A 25924-nucleotide genomic window follows, 5' to 3' on the forward strand; every position below is an offset into this window, starting at 1 on the left:
ACATGGCAGTAACCTCCCTGCCTACCTTGCCTCCCAATGCCACCACTGCCCCTGGCAAGCACTGCTGCAGGTCATGGTGCTGGCTTTCCTGGCCCTATTACACCCCTCCCCCCCAGGCCCCAGGGCAGCTGTGCACCTGCCAGCCAGGCCCAGAGCACCAGCTAGGGGAAGTTCTGGCTGATCCACTCCCCCTGTGCTTCCCGCTCCATCCCACCTGCCCCACTGCCCACACACCCTGACCCCTTGCCCATCCCCAGCACCACTCCAGGACACACATGTAGGTCAATAGTACAAACTTTAGTCATGGAACAAAACCACCCCACCCTCCTCAACAAACACAGTCCCGTCTCCCCTCCTCGCTCAGGGGTGGGACCACCCAGGGTGGAGGCCTGGTGGCAGGTGGCCAGCACCCTGGCCACAGGAAGTGCTGCCATGGGTCCAGGGGCTGTGGCAGAGCCCAAGGATGCCTATAGCTAGCAGGTGCTGCATCAGCTCCTTGATGATGCTGCTGAGGCCCTGCTGCGGGGCGTCAGGCAGGACCCAGGGACCCTGCGGGGCTGAGGCAGGGGACCAGGTGCCTGGGAGCGTGGGTGCAGCCTCTGCTGGGAAGCCTTGGAAAGCAAGTTGCTGCTCCAGCAGCATAACACACTGCCACTCCAAGACCAGCAGTTCAGCCCCATGCTCTGCATATGCCCAGAGCTGCGCCTCCTTCTGGGCGGTCTCCCAGGTGAGGGTCTCTGCCTGCCATGCCTGCTGGTCTGCCACCCAGCCCTCCACAGCCACCACCAGCTGCTGGAGCAGGCGGGTCCAGTCAGGGAACTACAGGCCAATTAGCTTGACTTCAATCCCTGGAAAGATCCTGGAAAGAATCATTAAGGAAACCATTACCAACATCCTAACAGAAGGTAATATTCTGAGAAATAGCCAACACTGCTTCATGGTGGGTAGATCTTGTCTGAACAACCTGATCTCCTTCTATGATCAGGTGACGTATCACCTGGACAAAGGAAAAGAGGTGCATATCATATTCTTGGACTTCAAGAAAGCCTTTGACCTGGTGTCCCATGATGTCCTCATGGAAAAATTGGGAAATTGCAGCCTAGACAATTTCATGGTCTGATGGCTGGGGAACTGGCTCCATGGATGGACCCAGAGAGTGATAGTTGATGGAACCAAATCAACTTGGCGCAGTGAAACCAGTGGCATCCCCCAGGGCTCTGTTCTTGGACCTGCACTCTTCAATGTGTTTATAAATGATCTGGACTCGGGTGTTACTAGCAGACTGGCTAAGTTTGTTGGCGACACCAAACTATGGGGAAGTGCACCCACCCCAGAGGATAGGCTCACAATCCAGGGAAAACTCAACAGGCTTGGTGGGCAGATCAAAACCAGATGACATTCAACGCTGAGAAATGCAAGCTGCTCCACCTTGGGAGAAAGAACCCCCACTACATTTACAGGCTTGGCAGTGCTGCGTTAGCTAACACTGCGTCCAAAAAAGACTTGGGGCTCATGATTGACCACAAGATGAACATGAGCCACCAATGCGATGCCATAGCCAGCAAAGCAAACAAAACTCTGGCATGCATCTTCTGATGCATCTCAAACAAGACCCGGGAAGTCATCCTACCACTTTACTCAGCCTTGGTGAAAGCACAGCTGGAATACTGTGTCCATTTCTGGGCTCCACAATTCAGAAAGGATGTGGAGAAGCTTGAGAGAGTCCAGAGGAGAGCCACATGAATTATTAGAGGACAAGAGGGCAGGCCTTATGAGGAGAGGCTGAAAAACATGGCACTCTTCAGCCTGAACAAGCGTAGGCTCAGGGGTGACTTGGTGGCAGCCTATAAGTATATAAGGGGTGTGCACTGGGAACTGGGAGAAAGTCTATTCATCAGAGCATCCCATGGGAAGACTAGATCCAATGGTTACAAAGTCTTGGAAGACTGTTTTAGGCTGGATATAAGGAAAAACTTCTTTACTGTCCAAGCTCCCAGGGCCTGGAATAAACTCCCCCCAGAGGTGGTGCAGGCATCTACTCTGGATTTCTTTAAGAAACACTGGGATGCCTATCCTGCTAGGATCATTTGATCCCTGCTGACTGCCTACTCCTTGGGCAGGGGGCTGGACTCGATGATCTTGCAAGGTGCCTTCCAGCCCTAATATCTATGAAATCTGTGAAATCTATGAAGGATGTGGCAATGGTGTTGCTGGCATCTCTGGGTGCCTCCAGCGGTAGGTGGCAGTGACTCTGCAGTAGAGGTCCTGAGGGCCCCTGAAGCCTCTCCCCATGTCCAGATGTTGACCCTGAAGCAGCAACAGACATAAAGCTTTTGTGAGAGTTTGCAACATTTGAGAGATAAGATGCTGTGCTCTAGGGGTCCTGTGCTGCTTGGCCTCAGATCAGAGGGCACAGAGTGCAGGAGCCCAGGGACCATGGTAAGCTGGCTGGGAAGGCCTGGGCTCAGGTGAGCCCCCTGTCCCTGCTTGCTGCCTGGGGGCCAGCACCAGGCTGCCTGCCTCCTCTGCTCTCTTCCCAGGGCGGGCCAGGCCAGGCCAGGCCAGGCTGGCAGCTCTAGTCCCCACTGGCCCATGCCTCTGCTTTTGCAGGCTTACCACTGTGCTCTGCTGCCACCCAGCCCCTGGGCTCAGGGTCTGTGGGGCTCCAGGACAGTGGGGATGAGGGGATGGCCATGCCCCTGCCCTCTGTGCAGGGGGTCTCTCAGGGGAGGCACCCCAGAGCCAGCCCCTTGCTGCACCACCGCTGTGCCCCATGTGTGCCCCAGGCAGTGAACAATGGGCTGTTTGTGGAGGTGGAGGACTGCCCCAGCCACTATGCCCTGCTGCTTGCTGATCCTGATGGTGCCCTGGGCACCTACATTCCTGGATATGACAGTGTGGGGGGAAAGTCCAGCTTGCCCCACAATGTCTGCTACCACGTGGAGGGCTACCTTTTGCAGTGCTACACATCCCTGCCCCCGGCTGCCAAGGAGATCACCACCAGAGTCAATGGATATTTCAGTGCATGAGAGGTCTGTGCCCACCCAGCTGCAGGGACACAGCCTGCTCAATAAAGTTCTGACCTGTGTCCCACCTCCCTGTGTGCTGTAGGAGGGAACCTGGGGGCAGGGGAATGAGGCTAGGCAGAGCAAGGCTGGGGCAGGAGTCAAGGGTGGGGGTGTGGACTGGGCATGGGAGGACCCCCACCTACCCCCAGTGTAGGACTTACCATAGGTCCAGGGCTCGAGAGGCTGGCAGCTTGGCGTGGGTCTTGCCATGCCAGGTGGCATCCGGCTCTGCCCGGTGCCTACAGCGGGTTGGAAGCTGGCACCTGGCCAGGGTCTTCTCCCAGGGAGGAGCTAGTGATGCTGGCAGCCAGTGGTGGTGTGGCTGGCTGATCCTCATAGGGAGCTGTGGGGCGGGGCTGCGGCTGAGGCAGCCACTGGCTAGGGCTCACTGGGCTGCCAGTGAGTGCAGGAGCTGGGGAGAAGTGCAGGGCGGGGCGCTGGAGGCCTGAGGTCCCCTCCCTCAGTGATGAGTCACTGGAGATGTCAGATTTGGGTGCGGGCATGACTTCCTAGAGTGTCAAAATGTGGGTCAGCTCCCACATGAAGGGCATGGTCCTGGGGGCCCTACCAGACTGACAATTGTGGCTGGTCACAATAACTCACTAGGCCCGCAGGGCCTTGACCTTCATAAGGCACTGCCGCGCCGACTGGGGGTGGCCCTGCATTCACATCCCAGCCGCTACGGCCTCATAAATATGAACACTCGGGCATCCTTCCTGGGCAAACTACCTCAGGACATCCTTCCCACCCCACAGTGCCACAAGGGCACGCATCTCCTCCCAAGTCCAGTTGGTGACCCTGGGGCTGTGAACAGGTGGGTGCATGGGGGAAGGGCCAGGGCTGGACATGGGTGAGGTGGTGGACATTGTCTCCACACTCTCTGACTGGGCCTTTGCAGTTGGTCCTGTGGGGCTGGCCCTAGAGAGTTGGCAGCAGTACCCACAACTTGGGCACAGCTAGGGAGATGCAGCTGTGCGGCTGGGGTGCTTCACCGTGGTCCTGCAAAGAGGGCCAGTACCCTTGGTGGAATCACTGGGCTGGGCAAGGAGTGCAGCAAATTGCAGCCCTCTGCAGCACTCACCTGTGGCCAGGCAGCAGCTCTAGAGTGGGACAGACCCGGTAAACACAGCCTGTGGGTTGTCCAGCGGGGCACACGGGGCCTGCTGGGCTCCACCAGAGAGTACAGGTTCCTGGAGCATATGCTCCATAGAATGAAATGGTTGTAGGCTTTTCTACCTTGCAGCTGGGGGCAAGAGCCTGGGACTGGGCTCCAGCTGACCTGCTAATGGCTAGGCAGACTGCGCAGTAAATAATCGGGCATAAACTTGATATATGGATCGTGCAGGTAGCAAATTTATACACACATCACCACAATGCACCACATTTACTGCGCAGTACGGGTGTGCACATGTAGACACACACCCGTACTGCACAGTAATTTAGATTACTGTGCATTAAAAGTACACATGTAGATGCACCCAGTGGTGCTCAAGCTCTAGCCCACAGTCTGGATCCAGCCCACAAGGCTATGTCATCAGGCTAAAAAAATTGGTGGCACTATTTGGTGGGAGTCCTATGAGCCAGATTATTAGGTAGTGTGCTAGATTGCACCTGAGCATGGTGGGGTAGAGGTTCTGGGTCACTCCATGGCTAGATCGAGCATGTGGGGTTGAACCCAGGCCAGCATGGTGGATTGCACCTGTGGACAAACCCCATGCAGCATCTGGCCAGTGGGTCAAAAGGTGGAGCATCAGTGATTTAAACTGTTTTGTTTGAAGCATCTTGGGCTCAATGAACTTTTGCAGAATACAGAAGCAGGTTCTGACAAACTCTTGCCTAGATTGCTGGTAGTCAGTCTCAGGGTTAGTGATCTGTCAAGCTGTAGGAATCTACTGGCAGGTATGCTCTGCAGCCATGAAACTGGACACACTGGGACTACAGTGCCAGGGGAGCCTGCCTGGTGGGTCTGCTCCAGAGTTGGGGAACCTCCTTCATTTGCTTAAGGAAACTGATATTGGTTTGAAAAAATGGAGACCTTGTATAAACCTCATGGAGTAAAATTAAAGGATTGCATATTGGCAGTTTAAACGTATGTTGTAATTAAAGATCATTATGACCTAATTTTGTGGCTCAGGAGTTAAGTAATTCAAAAGGCAGGAAAAACAAGGTTGTGCACGAATTTATGCTGTGTATACCAAGTAAAAAGTAGAACATACTTGCGGAAAAGGCATCATCACAGCTGGATCTTAAATTGAAAAAATGATCCGTACTTGCAGAATTATAGTGGCTGCTAAGTCACAAATATTTTGCTAGTCCCAATGATGTAATTTATCTGTTCAATGAAAAAATTCTAGAGTTCATACATTATAAATGTATTATAACCCAGCAAATAATCCATCTCAATGTCCTCTTTTCTAAATTTTGTTCACTTCTGGAATTCTGCGTAATCCAGGCTTTTCCAAAATTTCCCATGCAAAATAACTGATATTCTTTGATCATCTCTAACAAATAGTACATTTCTTAAATTCTTTATAAAAAGTTTAAGAAAAAAATCGAAGGATAAGAAAGCATAATAGTGATGTCCTTGCTGCTGCACAAAAACTGCCACAGTAGATCAGCCAATTGTCAGTCTGTCCATGATGAACACCTTAAGAATAACTTGCTCAAAAGAAAGTTTCTATCCAGCTCCCTCTGATCCAGTTAGTAATTTACTTATGCCCTGAAGTACAGTGGTTTGTAACCCACGTTGAGGAGTGTTTAATTTTTCATATTTTTGGCTCAATATCCAAAGTAACTTGAAAACAAATGCTTTCAAATAATTTAGGCAGACAAGGTTCCTTGGGTGAATTTGATATTTTTTATTAGACCAATCCAAATAGTTGGAGAATAGTTATTAAGCAAGCTTTCGGGTTCAAAAACCCTTCGTCAAGCTAAGGAAGTTTCAGCAGTTGGTGTGTGCTCTTCCTGGATGGAATGAAAAGTAAAGAAGCCAGAGGTCGGGCTGGGAAGTCAATTGCCAGGCAGATTATAATGTGGCCAACATCTCCACCACCCCCACTATTACTACACCCCACAACAGAGCCATCAGCATCCCAGGATCTTACAGCTGCACCTCCAGAAATGTAGTATACCTCATCCAATGCACCAAATGCCCTGATGGAAGATATGTAGGAGAGACCAAACAACAACTGCGCACCAGAATGAACACACACCGGATAGCTATCAAAGACAAAAATACCCAATTACCGGTGGGTGCACATTTCTCACAGGAGGGCCACTCTCTCTCCAATCTCTCAGTCCTGATCCTCAAGGGAAACTTACACAACACTTCCCAGAGACGAGCCTATGAACTCCATTTCATCAACCTCCTGGATACTAGAGATCATGGACTAAATATAGACATTGGATTTCTGACACCTTATAATCTGCCTGGCAACTGACTCCCCAGCCCAGCCTCTGGCTTCTTTACTTTTCAGTCCATCCAGGAAGAGCACACACCAACTGCTGAAACTTCCTTAGCCTGACGAAGGGTTTTTGAACCCGAAAGCTTCTTTAATAACTATTCTCCAACTATTTGGGTTGGTCTAATAAAGGATATCAAATTCACCCAAGGAACCTTGTCTGCCTATGTCCTTAGACCAACACGGCTACAACCTACACCCCTTCAAATAATTTAGGAACTTTTGAAAAAGCTCCATTATATTTTTAACCATAATTATATGATGCACATATGTAATGTAAATGTAAATTTTTTTTTCTAATGTCAAGTATATCTCATAACAAGTTCCAGATATTTACATGTATTATGTGAACAAAGTACAGTATTTAATTCTATCACAATTATTACTTTTTAAATTAAAGTTATTTTATTCTTCTGTTAGGAGAGGATACACAGGAATGTCAGTCTTTAATCTCCTTTCTAAGCAAAATAATTTAATCTTTTCAATATTTCCTTTTTCACAATTTTCTCCAGGCCTTTAACTATCCATTCACCTCTGTTTTTTCTACTAGTCAAGTCAGTCCCAAGGCTGCAGTGACCATCGGGGCATCTTTGATGTAGTAATAACTTTCCTTCATTCTTCCCCATCTTTTGCAATCCTTGTACAATCAGTCAGTTTTAATCCCACCCAGTTTTTGACGCTGGTGGTCCAGCTTGTCCTAGGTCTTCCTCCTCTTCATCTGTCCACAGCACCTTGCAGGATGGTGTTGGTAAGGGAGCTGGGCTTTCTTGTTACATGTTCAAACCATTGCATCTTTCTCCTTCTTATGATTTTGAGTAAGTATTCATATTTGCCAATTTCTTCTGTGAGTTGATCTTTCACAGATTAATTTTTGTTGTGTGCGCAATGTAGGGTATGTGTGGAAGTCTTCTGAAGCACCACATTTCAAAGGTCTTTAAACAAGAATAGCCATCACCACTGAACAACTTGCAAAGCTAAAGAAAATCTGGACTAGCAGCAACACCACAATGAAAATTAAACTCCATCTACTATATATTGTTGTCATTTCAACAAGTGTCTATGGTTGTGAGACCTGGACACTCACTAGGGCACTGGAAAAGCAAAGCGAGACCTTTGAAATGTGGTGCTTTCTACAACATCTTTTGAAATTGGATGGCTAAAATGAAATGCAGTGATCCAGTGAGGATATGCAATATCTGAAGATAGTATGTTCTTAATAATATATTTAAGAACATAATAATTGTCATTTACTGGGTCAGACCATATGTCCATCTTGTCTGTTAACCAGCGTCACAGTGGCAGAGAGTGGATGCTGAAAGGGATAGTGAACAGGATATGATCAGGGTTTTTTCCCCATTGTTCCTCTCTCCATTTTAGCCTCCAGCATTAGGGTCTAGGAAATTCTAATTCAGAGGCTGTACCCCCTAACTCCAATACTCAGGGGTGATGCGTAGGGGGTGCCCGCAGGTGCATTTGCACCCCCTGAGTGTGGCGGTGCACCCCCTACAAAAAGGCATCACTGACACTGTTGGTGGCATCTGTGGGCGGTTGCCACTTGCCACCCTGCCGCCAACAGCGCCAGCAGCTTCTGTGGCCAGTCCACTATCGCCACTGACTGCTGCTGACTCTGCCGGCGGCATCTGCGGGTGGTCACCAACCTATGGTTGGGGCTCGCCACCACACCCCCCCCGCCACTGACAGCGCCGGTGGTGTCTGCAGGAGCGCCCACTTACTGCCGCTGTGCTCCCGCTGCCGTGCCCCCACAGCTGCCGGGGGCACGCGTCATTCATGCCAATGCTCAATAGCAAGTGATGATCCTTTCCTCCAAGAATCTGTTCAATCCCTTTTTGAATCTGTCAGCTTTCACAACATCTGGTGGCAATGAGTTCCACACTTTAATTACATGCTGTGTGAAAGAGAACTTCCTGCTGTTAGTTTTAAATTTACTACCTACTAGTTTCATTTTGTGATCCCTAGTTCTTGTATTGTGCAAGATAATAAATAAGAAATCCTTATTGCATCTCTTTACCATGTAGTATTTTGTAAATCCATATCAGGTCCCCTTTCATTGTCTCTTTTCTAAACAGAATAGGTTTAGTCTCTTTAGTCTCTCCTCCTTTGGAACCCCTCCATACCACTAATCATACTTGCTTTCCTTCTCACTACCTTTTCTAGTTCTTCTGTATCTTTTTTTGAGGGTTGGGGATCAGAACTAGGCACAGTATTCAAGATGTGGATGCACCATGGATTTATAGGGGGCATAATGATACTTTCCATTTTGTTTACAATTCCCTTTTTAATAATCCCTAACATTTTGTTTGCGTTTTTCATGGCTGCTGAGCACTGAGCGGATGTTTTTAGTGAACTGCCCACAGTGACTCCTAGATCTCTTTTCTGTGTGGTAACAGCTAATGTACAGCCCATCATAGTTTGGGTATAGTTTGGGTTATTTTTGCTCAGGTGCACCACTTTACACTTATGTACACTGAATTTCATCTGCCACTTGGTTGCCTACTTGCAAAATCATGCAAAATCCTTCTTTAGTCCTCACAGGTCCTGTTGGTCTTTAAAACTTTGAATAATTTTGTGTCATACACAAATCTGGCTACCCCTTTTTCCAGATCACTTACAAATATGTTAAATAACAATAGTCCCAACACAGATAGATCCCTGGGAGATTCTGCTGTTTACTTCTTTCCATCCTGAAAACTCACCATTTATACTCACTCTTTGCTTTCTATGTTTAAACCAATTTCTAATCCATGAGTGGAAATTCCCTGTAATCCCGTGACTATCTAAGTTAGTTAAGAGCCTCTGAGGGGGGACCTTGTCAAAGGCTTTTTGAAATCCAAATATTCTATGTCAACTGGATTGCCCTGATTCACCTGCCTACTGACATGCTCAAAGAACTATAGTAGGTTGGTGAGGCATTATTTCCTTTTGACAAAGCCATGTTGGTCCCTCCCCAGCAAATCATGTCATCCATATGCTAAACAATGTTTATTTTTATTATTGTTTCTACCAATTTTCCAGGAACAGAAGTTAAGTTCACTGGCCTGTAGTTCCCTGCATCCTCTCTAGAGCCTTTTTTAAATACTGCAGTCACATTTGCAACCCTCCAGTCCTCTCAAACTAGGCTGTTTTTAGTGATAGGTTGCATACAGTTAGGAGTTCAACAATTTTTATTTGAGCTCCTTCAGGACCCTAGGGAGTACTGAGTCCACAATAATGCCTTTTTATTAATAGTACATAATGCATCACTTTTTAATGAGGTCTAAAGGTCTATCTACATACACATTCCTACTAGGAGCCCCTCAGGCTCCAGCATTTTTAATTATAACCAATGATCTTTCCCTAAAACACCACTGAAATGATTACTACAGGAGAAATTCAGATGATGTTAGAAATGTTTAAATGATTCCTTTTTAACAATAAGGCTTTAAAAATAAACAAATATCCAGGAGCGATTGGTCAGTTGTCCTCCCCACCCCCTTAGTTAGTTGTTGCAAATTACTTTTAACTGATATAATTCTACCTGAAAACTGTTCTGATTCAACAATACAATTAGGTTTCTTCTGGATATAAAAAGAGAAAACTCAAGATAAACACAAAACCAAACTCTAACAACTTTAGCTAGTACAGATCTTCTCTTTTTCTAATTTTGCATGTCTGATGAACAGAATTGCTAAAAGTGACAGATGAGTTGATAGTGATATTTACAGCTGCAATAAAAAGATAGTGTGTGGGGAGGGGTGTGAGGGTGGGCTGAGGTTTTCAAACATCTACCGGGACAATTAACCAACAGACTGATAATACAGATATTGGGAAAATCTATGCTAGATATAGATAAAGAAAAACTATTCACCTTTGCCTATAATTGTTCCATGGTACATTTAGAGGACAGGGTATATTTGTATTTAATCCCTTATGAAACATGGTTTTGGCTATGGGTTTCTCAAACATATTCTTATAGTGAAATAGCTATAAAGTCAGAAACATGTTTCAGAGTTGCTATTTCTGTTCAACAGAATTAATTATATTTTTAAAATTTTTAATTCTATATAAAATATCTGTACTAAGGGGCCAGAAAGCTTCCCTGGCTGACCAGAGAAATCCAGAGCAGCCTATGGGCTAAAAGGGGAGCATATAAAAAGTGGAAACAGGGAGAGATTACCAAAGAGGAGTATACCTCCTCTGCTCGCACTTGTAGGGAGGCAGTTAGATGGGCCAAAGCTACCATGGAGCTGAGGATGGCATCCCAAGTTAAGGATAACAAGAAACTGTTTTTCAGCTATATAGGGAGTAAAAGGAAGGCCCAGGGTGGAATAGGACCCCTACTAAGTGGGCAGAAGCAATTGGTGATGGACAGGGGGGACAAGGCTGAACTCCTCAATGAGTTCTTTGCCTCAGTGTTCCTAAGTGAGGGGCAGGACAAGTCTCTCACTGGGGTTGTAGAGAGGCAGCAGCAGGGCGCCAGACTATCATGCGTAGACTCTGAGATGGTGCAGAGTCACTTGGAGGAACTGGATGCGTTTAAGTTGGCAGGCCCAGATGAGCTCCATCCGAGGGTACTGAAGACACTGGCTGACGTCATTGCACAGCCACTGGCGGGAATATGTGAATGCTCATGGCGCACGGGCCAGGTCCTGGAGGACTGGAAAAGGGCCAATGTGGTCCCCATTTTCAAGAAGGGGAGGAAGGAGGACCCAGGCAACTATAGGCCAGTCAGTCTCACCTCCATCCTAGGCAAAGTCTTTGAAAAAATTATCAAGGCTCACATCTGCGAGAGCCCGGCAGGACAAATTATGCTGAGGGGAAACCAGCACAGGTTTGTAGCAGGTAAATCATGCCTGATTAATCTAGTCTCTTTTTATGACCAGGTTACAAAATGCCTGGATGCAAGAGTAGGGGTTGATGTCATATACTTAGACTTCAGGCAGGCCTTCGATATGGTATCCCACACCATACTGGTGAACAACTTAAGAGGCTGTGACTTGGATGACTACACAGTCCAGTGGGTGGCGAATTGGCTAGAGGGTTGCACCCAGAAAGTTGTAGTGGATGGCTCGGTATCGACCTGGAAGGGTGTGGGCAGTGGGGTCCCGCAGGGCTTGGTCCTTGGACCGATACTCTTCAATGTCTTCATCAGCGACTTGGACGAGGGAGTAAAGTGTACTCTGTCCAAGTTTGCAGATGACACAAAAATGTGGGGAGAAGTAGACATGCCGGAGGGCAGGGAACAACTACAAGCAGACCTGGACAGGTTGGACAAATGCGCAGAAAACAACAGAATGCAATTCAACAAGGAGAAATGCAAAGTGCTGCACCTAGGGAGGAAAAATGTCCAGCATACCTACAGCCTAGGAAATTACCTACTTGGTGGCACGGAAGCGGAAAGGGATCTTGGAGTCCTAGTGGACTCCAAGATGAACATGAGTCGGCAGTGTGACGAAGACATCAGAAAAGCTAATGGCACTTTATCGTGCATCAGCAGATGCATGATGAACAGATCCAAGGAGGTGATACTTCCCCTCTATTGGGCGCTGGTCAGACCACAGTTGGAATACTGTGTGCAATTTTGGGCGCCACACTTCAAGAGAGATGTGGATAACCTGGAGAGGGTCCAGAGAAGGGCCACTCCTATGGTTAAGGGCTTGCAGGCCAAGCCCTATGAGGAGAGACTGGGGCACCTGGACCTCTTCAGCCTCCGCAAGAGAAGGGTGAGAGGCGACCTTGTGGCTGCCTATAAGTTCATCATGGGGGCACAGAAGGGAATTGGTGAGGTTTTATTCACCAAGGCGCCCCTGGGGGTTACAAGAAATAATGGCCACAAGCTAGCAGACAGCAGATTTAGACTGGACATTAGGAAGAACTTCTTCACAGTTCGAGTGGCCAAGGTCTGGAATGGGCTCCCAAGGGAGGTGGTGCTCTCCCCTACCTTGGGGGTCTTCAAGAGGAGGTTAGATAGGCATCTAGCTGGGGTCATCTAGACTCAGCACTCTTTCCTGCCTATGCAGGGGGTCGGACTCGATGATCTATTGAGGTCCCTTCTGACCCTAGCATCTATGCATACATAATATATGATATACTGGTATTAGCAATAAGTTGAGCAAATAATTTGTACCAAATAATTTGTTAAATTTTACCTCTGTCTTCACCTACATGGAATGTATTGCTATACATACAGGCTAGACAGGTTTGCAAATATTTGAATCTCAAAATTGCACTATAATGGTAAGTACATGCTTTTTTTTTTTCTTTTTGCTGTTCTCTGGATGATTTGTATCATGTTTTACCTCTCACAATCAAAGATCCTGGCAGATGTTCAAATGATTGTGCCTTTGGGATTTGAGGAATTTTATGCCCAATCCTCCTCCCAAAAAAATCGCACATCCTGCCACATCAGACTTGAATGACAGGATACATGATTTTTGGGATCGGGTATAAAATTCCTCAGATAAAATTCCCTGTAGTGGGCACCCTACAAGCTGGCAGCAGATCCCCTGTAGCTGGCAGTGCTGGTGCACTCCTGCATTGAGGAACTAGTTCCCTGATGTTGGGCTTCACAAACATGCCTTTCATTGGGCAGGGAAGCCGCCCTGAACCTTGGGTCTCAGACCAGGGGCTGCCTCTGGGGATCAGATAAGGAGCAGCCCCAGGTCTCTGGTATGGACTGGGGAAGCTCTCTGGGGATGGGGCATGGAGCCTGGTTCTCAGTTTCACCCTGGTTCTCGGTTTCTGGTGAAAGTGTGCACCTGGGGACCAGGTTGCTGTCTGGTCATCAGCTGCACGTGTGTTGCTTCTATGTTAGAGCATGAACAGGTGGCAACCACGGAGCTCCCTGATCCCATGGCTTCTGTGCAGGGTACATTTAGCTGGGCATGAGGTAGCCTGGGTCCTCAGCTGTTCTTGCTGCAGATCCTGCATTACGCTGTACAGTGTGGCTTTAAATGACTCTGCACAGGAGAACCCATAGGCTCCCAATGCAGGAACATTTAAAACCTCATGGTGCAACCTGATGTTGGGTTACATGGCACACATTCAAATTAAAAACCACATTAATATTTTACATTAAATGCATAACACATCTGTGGCTGGTGTGCCATTTTATTGTATCAAAAATTGGCTGAACATGTGTCATGTTGTAATGTCTGCTAGGAGCCAAACATAAAATCTGAACTTCATTTTAGAAAAAATATTTTTAATGAAAAATTCTAAGTTAAATTAAATTCATAAGTATTTATGCTAATACATTTTGATTAGTTGAACATTTGTGAAAAACCACATGCAAAGAGGTCACAAACAAGTTTAACTCAAAAATAATTTTAACATTGTAACTAATGGTCTCTGAACTTACTGTCATCATCATATATTTCCCTTTGCCCAATGAACAGCATCCCAAGGTTCTGACCTCTATTATCTGGAGAAGCAGAAGTCATAGATCTGCTCAACACACCTTTATTTCCAATATCTGAAGGGCAATACTGTATTTTTTAGGTTTTTTCCTCATGGATTTCATCTAACTTTAGTTGGGGCAGACTTGCTTCTTTTCTCCTAAATAAACAGACTGTGAATTCATTCCAACAAGCTTTAAAATGTGTAAGCACAGGAAGACAGGAATGCTACAATTAAACGTACAATACAGTATGACACTCAGCATGGTATGAACTTTGCTACTCAACACATAAATAACTTGGGAACATAGAGCTGGTAGATAAAGATGGCACAGAGAGACAAAGGTTTTATTTCACAGATTTCATAGATATTAGGGCTGGAAGGGACCTCAGAAGATCATCCAGTCCAGCACCGTGCCCCAGTGGCAGGAAGTCAGCTGGGGTCAAAGGATCCCAGCAAGATAAACATCCACACGTCTCTTAAAGGAGTCCAGAGTAGGCGCTTGCACCACCTCTGGAGGCAATCTGTTTCAGGGCTTAGGGGCTCGGACAGTAAAGAAGTTCTTCCTTATGTCCTGCCTGAAACGGTCTTGGAGGAGTTTGTAACCATTTGACCTTGTCATCCCTTGTGGCTCTCTGGTGAACAGGCATTCCCCAAGGTCCTGATGTACACCCCTTATGTACTTATAGGCAGCCACCAGGTCCCCACTGAGTCTGTGTTTTTCCAGGCTGAAGAGTCCCATGGCTCTCAGCCTCTCATCATAAGGCATCTCCAGAGTGAGGTTTACAAACTAACCAGTGAACACACACTAACTGAGTTACCTTGCCTATAAAATGGATGCTTACAAATTTTTTAAAATGTAAATTTCAACATCATGTAAAATACTCCTGGACAAAAGTTTTACTGGAATTAAGAAAATGGGATGGATCAGAGGAAACTATATATAGTCTCTTTTTAAGAATTCCCCAGTGTCTTTCACTCTTCCAGATTAGATGATGCAAGGGCCTAGTCTGTGGAGTGTCCCCTCCCCAAATCACCTGCATGGTAATCGGGCTGTTGGGAGGAGCTTCAGCAGCCTTTTAGTAAAACCACGTGTCCTGAATTAACAGGTATGAATATCACAAATTGCAAAGTGTGCTAAAGAGGTTTTGCAGTCCTTAACAGGTACGGTAATTATTACACGGACTGAAAAACTCTTCACCTAGGCATATAGGGTGCCTGTACATGAGCATGGAGGCTGCTCTGATGTGCTGTAATTATTTGACTGAGTCTGCTGGAGCATGGTAATTACCATGCTTCAGCAGCCTCCTTCATCTTGTGTATCAGTGTCCCAACACTTCAAAATAGCAGCGGGGACACTTGAACTAAAGCTTGTCGAACAAGTTTTAGTTCAAGCACCCCCATTTTGAAGCATGGGAACTCTGACACACGAGACACTGGGCACTTTAATCAGGGCAGTTCTTGGAGCTGCTCTAATTAAAGTGCCAGCCCTCCACCCACAGAACATGTGTAAAAGTGCCTATAATGAGTTTCATTTAAGTCACTTTAAAAATGAGGAATTTTACAGAACAAGGTGGACAGTTACAAAGATACATATACCTCGCAGTGGTGTGCTACTCGAGACTGAAAGCTAAATGCCATTAACCAAATAATATAATGTGCTAGTTCTTTACAAATTCATGTTTGTGCTCATACTTCAGGAAGGAGGGGGTTATTTCTGCTCCTTTTGAAGTCCGCAGGAGCAGGATTAGGGCTCTGCACTTAATTGCCACATTACACAGCAATTAAGCCAAATAAAAAAGCATTAAAGCCCGAGCTGAAAACACTTCTGTTTTCATGCTTGCCTGATAAAATGTCCTAACAGGTAGCTGTTTTATTCAAGAGAAGAAAAAATTCAAATCCATATTTAAAAGAATTTTTCTATTTTCAAGTAATTACCCCATGTGGAGCTGGAGATTTTTTTCCTGCTTGTGTTTGTCCACTTGATAGAAGAGGAGAAGAATCTGGCACTAATCCCAAAGACTGTTCTTCTTCATATTCTGCTGAAAAGATAATATGAGACTAAGGTCATGATTCAGCTTGTCATGAAAATTATGTAATTAAAGTGTGTTTAATACAAATGTGTATTTAATTTGAATGGAAATTAAATTATTAATCAGTTACCAGTAGGACATTAACTAACACTGGTCAAATATTTTTGTAACTGTTTTCACAAAAAAATGTACATTTTTTCATCAAAAACTTTTCCATGTTTCCTGAAGCCTGTTTTTCAGCAGGATTATTTACATTAGCAGACTTCTTATATCTACATTTATAAACGGATAGCAAATATTTTAAAAAATTAGACATTTATGAGTAAGAATACCATGTGCACCTGCAGCAAGTATAATTCAAAGGTTATCCAATGTACCATTACAGATTACTCATGATGGTATAATACAGCAGAGTGTGGAATTAAGTGAAATAAGGTTATTTTCAACAATTCTCCAGGTTTGGTATAGTTTTTTTTTCATCTTTCCCAAGCCATATAAGTCTCTGCTGAAGATCAGATGACTGAAGAGTTGATCCCTTCTGATTTGATCAGGTTAAGGGTGTCTCATCACCAGTAGTAATACAAGTTTAATAAAAGAAAATGAATTAAACTAGCACGCTTATTTTCTTAAAGAGACATCACAATGAATTTCTACCTCTTGGGTCTGTGCTGTTAGAATGTGACCAGACATGATGTTCCATCATTTAAAAGTTCAGAATTGACAGTTCTGTCCTAGTGACACCTTGTGTATCCAAATATCAGCTGGGCTCCCGATTTTCTCAGGCCCCTGGCAGATGTTCAAACAATGATGGAATGGGAACAGAGTGATTTTATATTGCATCCCAAATATTGAGCCTCCTTCCTTGTGGGATGGGGCATAATATTCCTCCAGTCCCACTCACACCACTGCTGAGCTGCTCCTAGCCCAATCCTACAAGAGTGAGCTGAAGACAGCTCTGTCTCAGACCCAGGGCTGCCCCCAGCCCCCTGCAGGTTCCCTGAGGTTGCTGGGGCCAGATACAACAATCAGCTGATTATTAGGCTAATTCCAAGAGTCACAGCTGGGTGCAAGACCTAGGGACCAGGTCTAAGCAGCAGATTGTCGGACCTAGCCCAGACAGCCAAGGCCCCAAGCTGTTGGGACAGGTCCAACAATCAGCTCATTGTTGGACCCAACTCCAACCAGCAGTCCTGGGTCCAGTTTGAGACCCAGGGCTGTTGGAGCTGGATCTGACCATCAGAGGATAGTGTACCTGAACAGTTTTTGGATGTTCTGGGGCGTTGGGACCCAGGGAACTTCTCTGCTGCAAGGTCTCTAAGCCCTGGGACATCTAAAAAGCATGGCTTCTGCCTGGCTGCCTGCATTTAAGCATTTTTAAGTGCCTTGCCCTGCAGCTCCCACTAAAGATCAGATAACTGAAGAGTTGATCCTTCTTTGATTTTGTCAGGTTAAAGTTCTCTCATCACCACTATTAATACATGTTTAATAAAAGAAAATTAATTACCAGTGAATCCATCTCAATGGATTCCTAATTCTTGGGCCTCCAGCAGCCAGAGCTCCTTGAGTCCTCTACCAGGGAACCTTGTATATCACTCTCCTGGTAGCCAATTTTCAGCATCAGGTCTAGGGTTGTCCCAGTCCCAGTGCTGACCCTTGTTCTAATGTCATTGCTGACAACTCAACATTGGCCTGGGGATGCCACATACTTAATTTATGGTGACATAGAAATGAACCACAAAGATATTACACATTTTTCTGTGAAATTAAGTGGCAAACCAGCCACAATGTTATGGTACCATAAATCAGCTGAAACTGTGGCACTGTTACTACACTACCACATTAATCACACCATAACTGTAACATATGCTGGGGTTTAAGTCATATGGGAATATTTTAATTTTATTTTGTATTCAGGTTTAGGCTGTGTTAGTGTTCTGCAAAGGCTGATTTAATGATTAAGACTCAGGAGTAAATTCAGAGCTCACACTTGGGATTTTTGCTTTAACTGCTATTTCTTTTTTTTATAACCTCAGGATATAATTCAGTTATCAAGGGATGAAACTTTCTCCATTGGGGGTGAGGGGGTGGGAATTGAGACCTGTGCTACTTGCACTGGCAATTTGTCTTAATTGAGGAGCTATTACTTAATGAAAGGCTGAAATGCTATGAATTGTTTAGATATTGTGGGAGCCCCAAAGAACTGCCAAGATGGTATGTGAACCAGGTGGTTGCATGTGGTAAAGAGGAAGGGTAGAGGTTGGTAACAGAAGTAATACTGTGAGAACAAGAATGTATCACTGTAGTGTCACTGCATTTCAGACTTCAAAAATGCTACATGTTAACATGCTAAGTGTTTATCTTAATTTAAACTGTTTCTGCATTGCAGTGAGTTTTTGACTTGTCATATGTGCACTATATAAACTTACATATTTGTAGTAATAAGCACTATAACATGGTAAAATCTTGGACCATCAGTTAAACCCACACCGGTATACCAGGAAGAGCAGTAAACTTACTTTCACCAGCCACATAATTAGCTGGAAAATAACCTTGCTGTCCATTTGCTAGGCTGCCAAACCACCAGTTATCATTATCTTTGTATAACACTTGGATAATGTCACTGCGATGGATGGTTAGCTCATCTGATCGATGCGCTGCGTAGTCATAAAGAGCCACTACCTAAAAGAGAGATAAGAGCACCACAGCTTTATCACAACCATGCCACAGAGAAAAAAGCGCAACATTCACTTCCTCTTGCAGAAAAGCAGCTGAAACCAAAGCTGCACTTTGGTAAAAGCTGAGGCTGTCTCAAGTTTTGCTAATGGGATCAGGGGTGGTGGGAACGCAGCAGGAGAAACAAGATAAAGGACTGTGGGATTGCAAAAATGCTTAAGAACATTCAATACACTAAGATTAGCTTCAAAACAGCAGCTGTTAGTTTTATAAGCAATTTACTTATGAGGCAAAAGAAAAAAAAACCTCATACATTCATTTTCTCAGAATTGTTACACCACCTTCAGATCCCACTCCATGAGTGTGTGCATAAAGCATATGCATTTGAATAAATGCTCCGACAATGTGATGATTTTACTAGAAAGAAAACTGAGATGGAACAACTTCATTGAATAGCTTTATTCTGATCCTTTCAATTATTTGTAATGTTTTGTTTTGAAACAAATACCTGGCTAAACGTTTGTATACTGGACACACATATTATTAGCTACAAAATATAACCATTTACTTTGAAACATACTGCACTGCTGCATCAATACTTCACAGAAATTTTAGAGGTCTCCCCCATGCTTCACAATGCATAGAATATACAGCCATCACTCAGAACCCTTCTATCTGCCCTGAAAATAAAAATATGATGGATCTTTTCTTACTTAGCTCCAACAGCTATATGATCAAGGAACAATTTATATCCCATTTTCGTGAACACAGAACAGAAGAGAGTAAAAAACACAGAAGGTTTGAAAAGATATTGGACCCCCCATCCTTCCCCTATTCAGTGAAAAATGGCAACCTTATATTGTGCTCTATTTTGCACAAAGTATTTATTGATGAAAGCATACTTACATATCAAAAAATGACCAGGGATATTGCAACAATTGCAAAGTGAAGAGATGAAAATACTTCTATAATCATCAAGTTAATGCATTAGTTTATAACCTGGTCAGCAAAAGAGCACTGAGATCAGCTTTGTTCCTGAGAGATAGGAATCTATCTAATTGCACTCAGCTACCCCAAACACAACAGAAGGAGGAAAGAATGTGAATACCTCCTTCTCTATTATAAGTCATCTCCTACATCAGGAAAGCCAACAATATGATCAGAGGTGACCACTGTCACTGTTGTAGTTAGATGGATACAGCTTACATGATCATGTCCAGTAAGGGGTGCTCTAGGAAAGCCTACTTACTGAGAAGTCTCAGGACTCCTTCATAAGACAGTGAAAACCAAGAGGCCATGTAAAGTAAAAGGAGTTTAAAAATTCAACTGAATGCAAAAAAATGAAAGGCCAGGCCAAAAAGTGTGTGTCTGGCGGGGGGAGGGGGGGGCAGCATCTTATAAAGACTATCAGTATTTTCATAAAAATATTTAGCATTTGTCCAGTATCTGGAAAAAATAACAATAATCCAGTGGCATAACAAAATTGTAATATGATTTAAAAAAACAAAACCAAAGCAAAGGAAAACGAGGCTAATCAAACACTAGGTATCAGTGTATCCTGTAATGTGATTGGATTCAGAAGATCATGTTATCACTGTTTAAAAACAGAAGACAAAGTACTCATTATCTTCAAGATCCCATTAGAGATCTGACTATCACAGCACACAGCAAATTCATGACTACAAATGGCATCAACAGAAGCATGTAAATAGCTCACAATGTGGTACAAAGCCACAGGAATCTCCCCTCATGCTGGGGTTTCAAAAATTTGCTAATGCTACAGACTCTCTGGCAAGTGTTGCCTCAAATTCAAACAAACATAATGCACAGCATATACATCAAAATCACGCCAAACTTGTTTTTTCAAGACTGACATGGAGCCACAAGTAACTTGAAAGCTTTGACCAATATCTGATAGTTGGGGGTCATCTGAACACTGAACTCTAAATTGCAAAGTTTCTCTTTATGGTTACTTGGGATCACCCTAAAGTTTATGGTTACTTGGGATCACTCTAAACTTTAGAGTGATCCCAAGTAACCATAAAGAGAAACTTGACAGCCCAAACCAGGACTGTTGAGCTCTCTTGGCCTTTTGAGCTGAATCCAGACTGCAAAATTTCCAACAAACCTATCAGCATGACAGCGACGTTAATCCCTGAAGAACACTGGACCTGCTTTCTTAGTTTGGCTCCAAAACCCGGGGAATTAACATTGCTTCGGCCTGTCCCCTTTTTCCCATGCCACCAATTTTAGTCACCAGTGGCAACTAAAAAGTCCAATTTCAGCAGCAGGTAATTGTGATGAGGAAGCAAGTGGTGTTAACTCTCTGGGGTTCTGAAGCCATGTTGAAACAGTGGCTGTAGCAGCTGCACGGATTAACAACTGTTGCTGCGGGGCATCCATGGAGGTGGGTGGTCCAGCCTGCAAGAAGCCCTGTGGGCCAGATCACCCAGCTCCAGGGGCTGGATCTAGACTGTGGGCTTTATGTTTGACACCTCTCCTCTGAATTAATTAATATTTTCATAAGCACAGATGTAGTGTGGCAAGCACGGGGGTAATGAAAAAATTCCATAACACTCACTGTCTCTTGCAGTGGTACAGAGCTATTCCCTATTCTCATACATGATGCAGCCAGATGGTCATCGCTCTAGAAGAAGAAATAGTTTTACAACATTAAGATGGAAACCTTTGGTAAGTACTCATTTTGAAGACTATACCTATTTGTCATGTATTGCAAAAAAAAATCTACCACCACTAATAAAAAAACAGATGTAACTCTGCACATGTTATGCATATATTGTCATGTTTATATTCTATTATGGTAACTTTGTTTATTCTTTATCTACATGCCCTCATTAATATGTGTATTTGGAGGTTTGGGAGGTACTTGGGTTTGATTTTAACTGTTTGGGGGGGGTAAAGTACAAATGTAAAGAGGCAGGTGAATCAGATCTTTGTGTCCATAGTCATTTCATAGAATCATAGAAAATTAGGGAAGGAAGGGACCTCAGGAGGTCATCTAGTTCAACCCATAGCTCAAAGCAGGAGCAGCCCCAACTAGATCATTCCAGCCAGGGCTTTGTCAAGCCAGGCCTTAAAAACCTCCAAGCATGGAGATTCTATCACCCCCTTAAGTAACTTGTTCCAGTGGAACACCATCCTCCTGGGGAGAAAGTTTTTCCTAATATCCAGCCTAAATCTCCACTGCTACAACTTGAGACCATTGGTCCTTGTCATGAATGTCATGTTCTCCTGGAGGCTGGGGGCACATGGCGACTGCCCACAGGCGGCAGCAGCTGTGGCAGGGGTGTGGCGGCAGTGAGTGGGGAGCTCCCACAGGCAGCTGCAGTGGTGTCGATGGTGGCGGGGGGGGGAAAGGAGGGGCGGTGGTGAGCAGTGACCAGCGGTCAGTGTCCACCCACAGACACCACCAGCAGTGTTTGGAGGAGGCCAGCAGCAATCAGGGACCATCCACAGACACCGCCAGTGGTGTCAGCAGCAAGCAGGGGTGGGGGAGCGATGACCGCCCGCAGGCGCCGCTGGCAGCATTGATGGCATTTTTTGCAGGGGGTTCATCACTTAGCACATGCACTCGTGTGAATCCCTTATGTGTTGCCAATGGTCCTTTTTCTGTCATCTGTCACCATTGAGAACAGTCTAGCTCCATCCGCTTTTGAATCCCACATCATGTAGTTAAAGGCTGCTATCAAAGCCCCTCTCTGTCTTCTATTCTGCAGACGAAATAAACCCAGTTCCCTCAGCCTCTCCTCAGAAGTCATGTGCCCTAGCCCCTGAACCATTTTCATTGCTCTCTACTGAACTCTCCAACTTTTCCACATCTTTTTTATAGTAGGGGCCCAAAACTGGACACAGTACTTCAGATGTGGCCTCATCAGTGCAGCGTACAGCAGAATAATTGCTTCCCTTTATTTGCTGGCAATGCTCCTACTAATGCAGCCCAGTATGCTGTTAGCCTTCTTGGCAACAAGGGAACACTGCTGACTCATATTGTCCACTGTAACCCCCAGGTCCTTTCCTGCAGAAATGGCACTTAGCCAGTCAGTCCCCAGGCTGTAGCGGTGCATGGGATTCTTCCATCCTAAGTGCATGGAATTGTGGAGTTGGGAAAAGGACAAGAATAACTTGTTATTCTAGACAAGAATAACTCCTTTGATGCCACTGTAGGCCATCAGATCTTCAGAGGAAAAGTGCTTGTCTGCATAAGTCCCTATATTGTAGGTTTAAATGAAAACCTGTCACCCATAAAGAACTGAAATCTCTGAGCCAGCTGTTGCTGGGGTCAGGGTGTAAAAGAGCTGAGAGGTTGTATAAGCAACCTGAAGAGAAACAGTGACCCTCAGAAGCAGTGAGGAGAAGCAGATTCCAGAGGCTGTGCTGCAACAACCACTGCAGTGGCAAGGAGTAACAGACCCCTGGAAGCAGTGTGGTGTCAAACTTGGCAATGGCAAGGAGCAGAAGCAGAAGATCCCCCTCCCCCAGCAAGCACCACAGTGGTCCTCAACAGAGAAGATGGAGGAGTGGTGATCCCTAGCAGTGAACTGGTACAGAACTCTAAAGTGGGCCTCCCTACCCAGCACTTGTCACTTGGGTGAAGTTGGTAGAGCCCCCACTGCAGAATGGCAACTCCTAGTGGCAAGGAGCATCAGAGTCCTCCAGGGTGGGTCTCCCTATCTAGCACCTGTCATTTTTGGTAGACCCCCAAATGGCAGTTCTAGGAAGTATCCCTTCTCAACAGACTGTGCAAGGAAGTATCTCCCCTGGGAACCCCACTGCCAAATTGGCAGTGACTGAGAAAGATTGCTAGGTTTTTGGGGGTTTCAGTTAAAGTCAGGGGGGAAAGGGGGAAGTTGTGTATTTGTCCAGCTTGCTCCTTTAATCAACCCTGTTATAGCTGAATATTGTTTACAAGTGGGGAAGTTTGTTCACTTTGGAACAGTCAGGTAGCATTTATTTTCTCAGGTTGCTGAGTGAGGGCTCGAGTCAAATAGAAAGCTTGTGGAAAACTCTAAAATTTAGACCCAGCCCATTTTACTGTCATCTAGTGTCTAACAGAAAAAGGGTTACACAAATGAATGCGCATCTTAAATCTGATGCTGCTTTTATTCTCTTAATATTATTTCCAATAGGTTCTCTTAGTCAAGTTTTCCAAAAGGTCACCATCATCCAACTCTCTTGGAGAATCTGTGGTCTTCTCCGAGTTTTCTGTTTCTTCAGAATTCTTAATTTTTCTAAAACAACTAGTCTTAATTCAGAAAAGGGATCATACAAGATCACAAAACCTAAGCTCTCAGTTCATCTGATATACAACAAATACAATGCAACCACAGTTTCCATAGTAACCAAGCATTAAAACACTATCAAAGCAAGCAATTCTTTTAACTTATTAGCATTTATGTTCCTGCTACTTACGTGCTACTTAACATTTCTGTAATGTACGCACACACAAAATAATATAAACCTGACTCGGTAAATATACAAATGCTGAACACAGCACACATGAACTGCAGCATAGCACATGTAGCTTGTACAGTGGCCTACTCATTAGTTAGCACCGTCTTGCAGGTTTCAGCATATTCTTAATCTTTCTTTCTCAGACTAAGGCTGAGAAGACTGTTCAGCCAGTGTACTTAGCCTGTAGGTTGGGAGTGTCTCTTATTATTCAAAAATGATTCATCGTGATTATTATTAGTATTATCTGGGTAACCAGTTAGTGTACTTACATGACTCTCATTACTGTACTACTTCAGAATCTCAATTTTTTAAAGGTATTTATGAGTTCTAAAGAAGGTCTCATCAAGTTCTCCTTTGTGCCCAAAAGCTTGTAAAGAACAATTTTTCCACCTATTTAGTTGGTATAATAAAAGATATTACATTTACCCAAAGAATCTTGTCTGCCTGTATCTTTGGACCAACACAGCTACAACCAAGACCTCCTTGGCTGAAGTGCACAATTTAGAAAAAACTAAGAGAAATTGATCATATCCCAGAATATTTTAAATGCTCCCAGATAATCTGTTAAATTTGACTGAAAAATAGGATTTCTACTTGAATGTATGTGTGTGTGCCAAATGCATGTGTTTGCACGTGCATGTGGCAATATGTTGACCCTGTCCAAGAGCTGGCAAAATGAGGGTTCAAACAGAGACATGACTACAACTACATGTCCCAAAGACAGCAGCTCTGAGCCTGCTGTGGTAAATATGTAATTTCCTCAGTACAGAAAGCTCCCATCTATTTTGGTAATAAAGTATAATATTTAAAATACTAGTGGATAAAGTTAGCGGCCATTCAAATTTGGTATATGCCATTAGCTATTTTTCCAAATTTCCTTGATTTCAATATTAATGGTACTATTTTAGCTGAATTAAGTTGCTAGCGAATTTGGACCAGAATAGCCTGCACTCAGCTACTGAGGCATTATTAAATCTCCTTAACTTATTACTCAGTAGGCACATCTACACGTGCACTTTACTGCAACATTAACTAATTAGCTCCGCAGTAAGGCATCACTGTCTACATGTGTGGTGTTATTAGGCTGCAGTAAACTAATTGTGCAGTAAGAGAGTACTGCCTGGCACAAGTACTATCCTATGGTGGAGATACTTAGTGTGCCACAATGCACATGTAGATGGCGATAGGGCCTGGCTGGGGCATGAGGGTGCTATGGTGCAGGGCTGCCTGCCAAATAGTCCTGCATTGTAGCACCTTTGTGCCCCAGCCAGCCCCTTCACAGCACACTGAGCCAGAGAAGAGCAGCTCTGGGCTGGCAGGCTGGCCCCCTGGGTCCCCTGCCAGCTGGGACTGTGCCACCCTGGCTTAATGTGCTGTGGTTCTGGGCACATGTGTAAATGCTATGAGTGGCATCAATAAACTCTGGCACAAAGTGCGCTAGATTTTATTCTGGCATGCTAATTTCATATGTAGATGTGTCCAGAGTGTAACTTCTCAGTGGGCATGCCTACACAAGGCACTGACTGAGCAGTATCCAAAAAATACTGCGTAGTAGCACATCACAGCATAGATAGTGCTAATATGCTACTCCGCATTAACATCACCTTAAAGACATTCGCCAGCGCGACTGCGCAGTAAGCAGAGTATTTAGTACTTATAGGGTAACCATTTATTTAGTATTTGTGAATGCAAGTACTAAATACATGTGCAATAACAATGGTGCACTAGCGTCTTAGGTAGATGTGCCCAGTGTGTACTTAGTGTATCTCCAAAATTGCCAGAATATAGTCACTTCCAGATCTGTGAACAGCACAACCCTGAC

At 44.7% G+C, this 25924-nt stretch overlaps 1 protein-coding gene across 5 annotated transcripts in view; it reads right to left on the minus strand.

The window, feature by feature from the left end:
* AHI1 (Abelson helper integration site 1) overlaps nucleotides 1–25924 on the minus strand; it is a 221902-nt gene that overhangs the window by 39781 nt on the left and 156197 nt on the right. For 2 of the 5 annotated variants that reach the window (XM_019479610.2, XM_019479609.2), the window contains exons 21-23: nucleotides 21212–21277; nucleotides 18474–18636; nucleotides 15863–15966 (exon numbers count right to left, since the gene is read on the minus strand). In XM_019479610.2, coding sequence (XP_019335155.1) covers nucleotides 15863–15966; nucleotides 18474–18636; nucleotides 21212–21277 — 333 coding nt within the window. Of the gene's footprint in view, nucleotides 1–6641; nucleotides 7842–15862; nucleotides 15967–18473; nucleotides 18637–21211; nucleotides 21278–25924 lie in introns of those variants that run through there. The other 3 variants (XM_019479613.2, XM_019479611.2, XM_019479612.2) reach the window with 3 other exon arrangements.

This window comes from Alligator mississippiensis, chromosome 1 (assembly GCF_030867095.1).
Source record: "Alligator mississippiensis isolate rAllMis1 chromosome 1, rAllMis1, whole genome shotgun sequence".
Lineage (NCBI taxonomy): Eukaryota > Metazoa > Chordata > Crocodylia > Alligatoridae > Alligator > Alligator mississippiensis.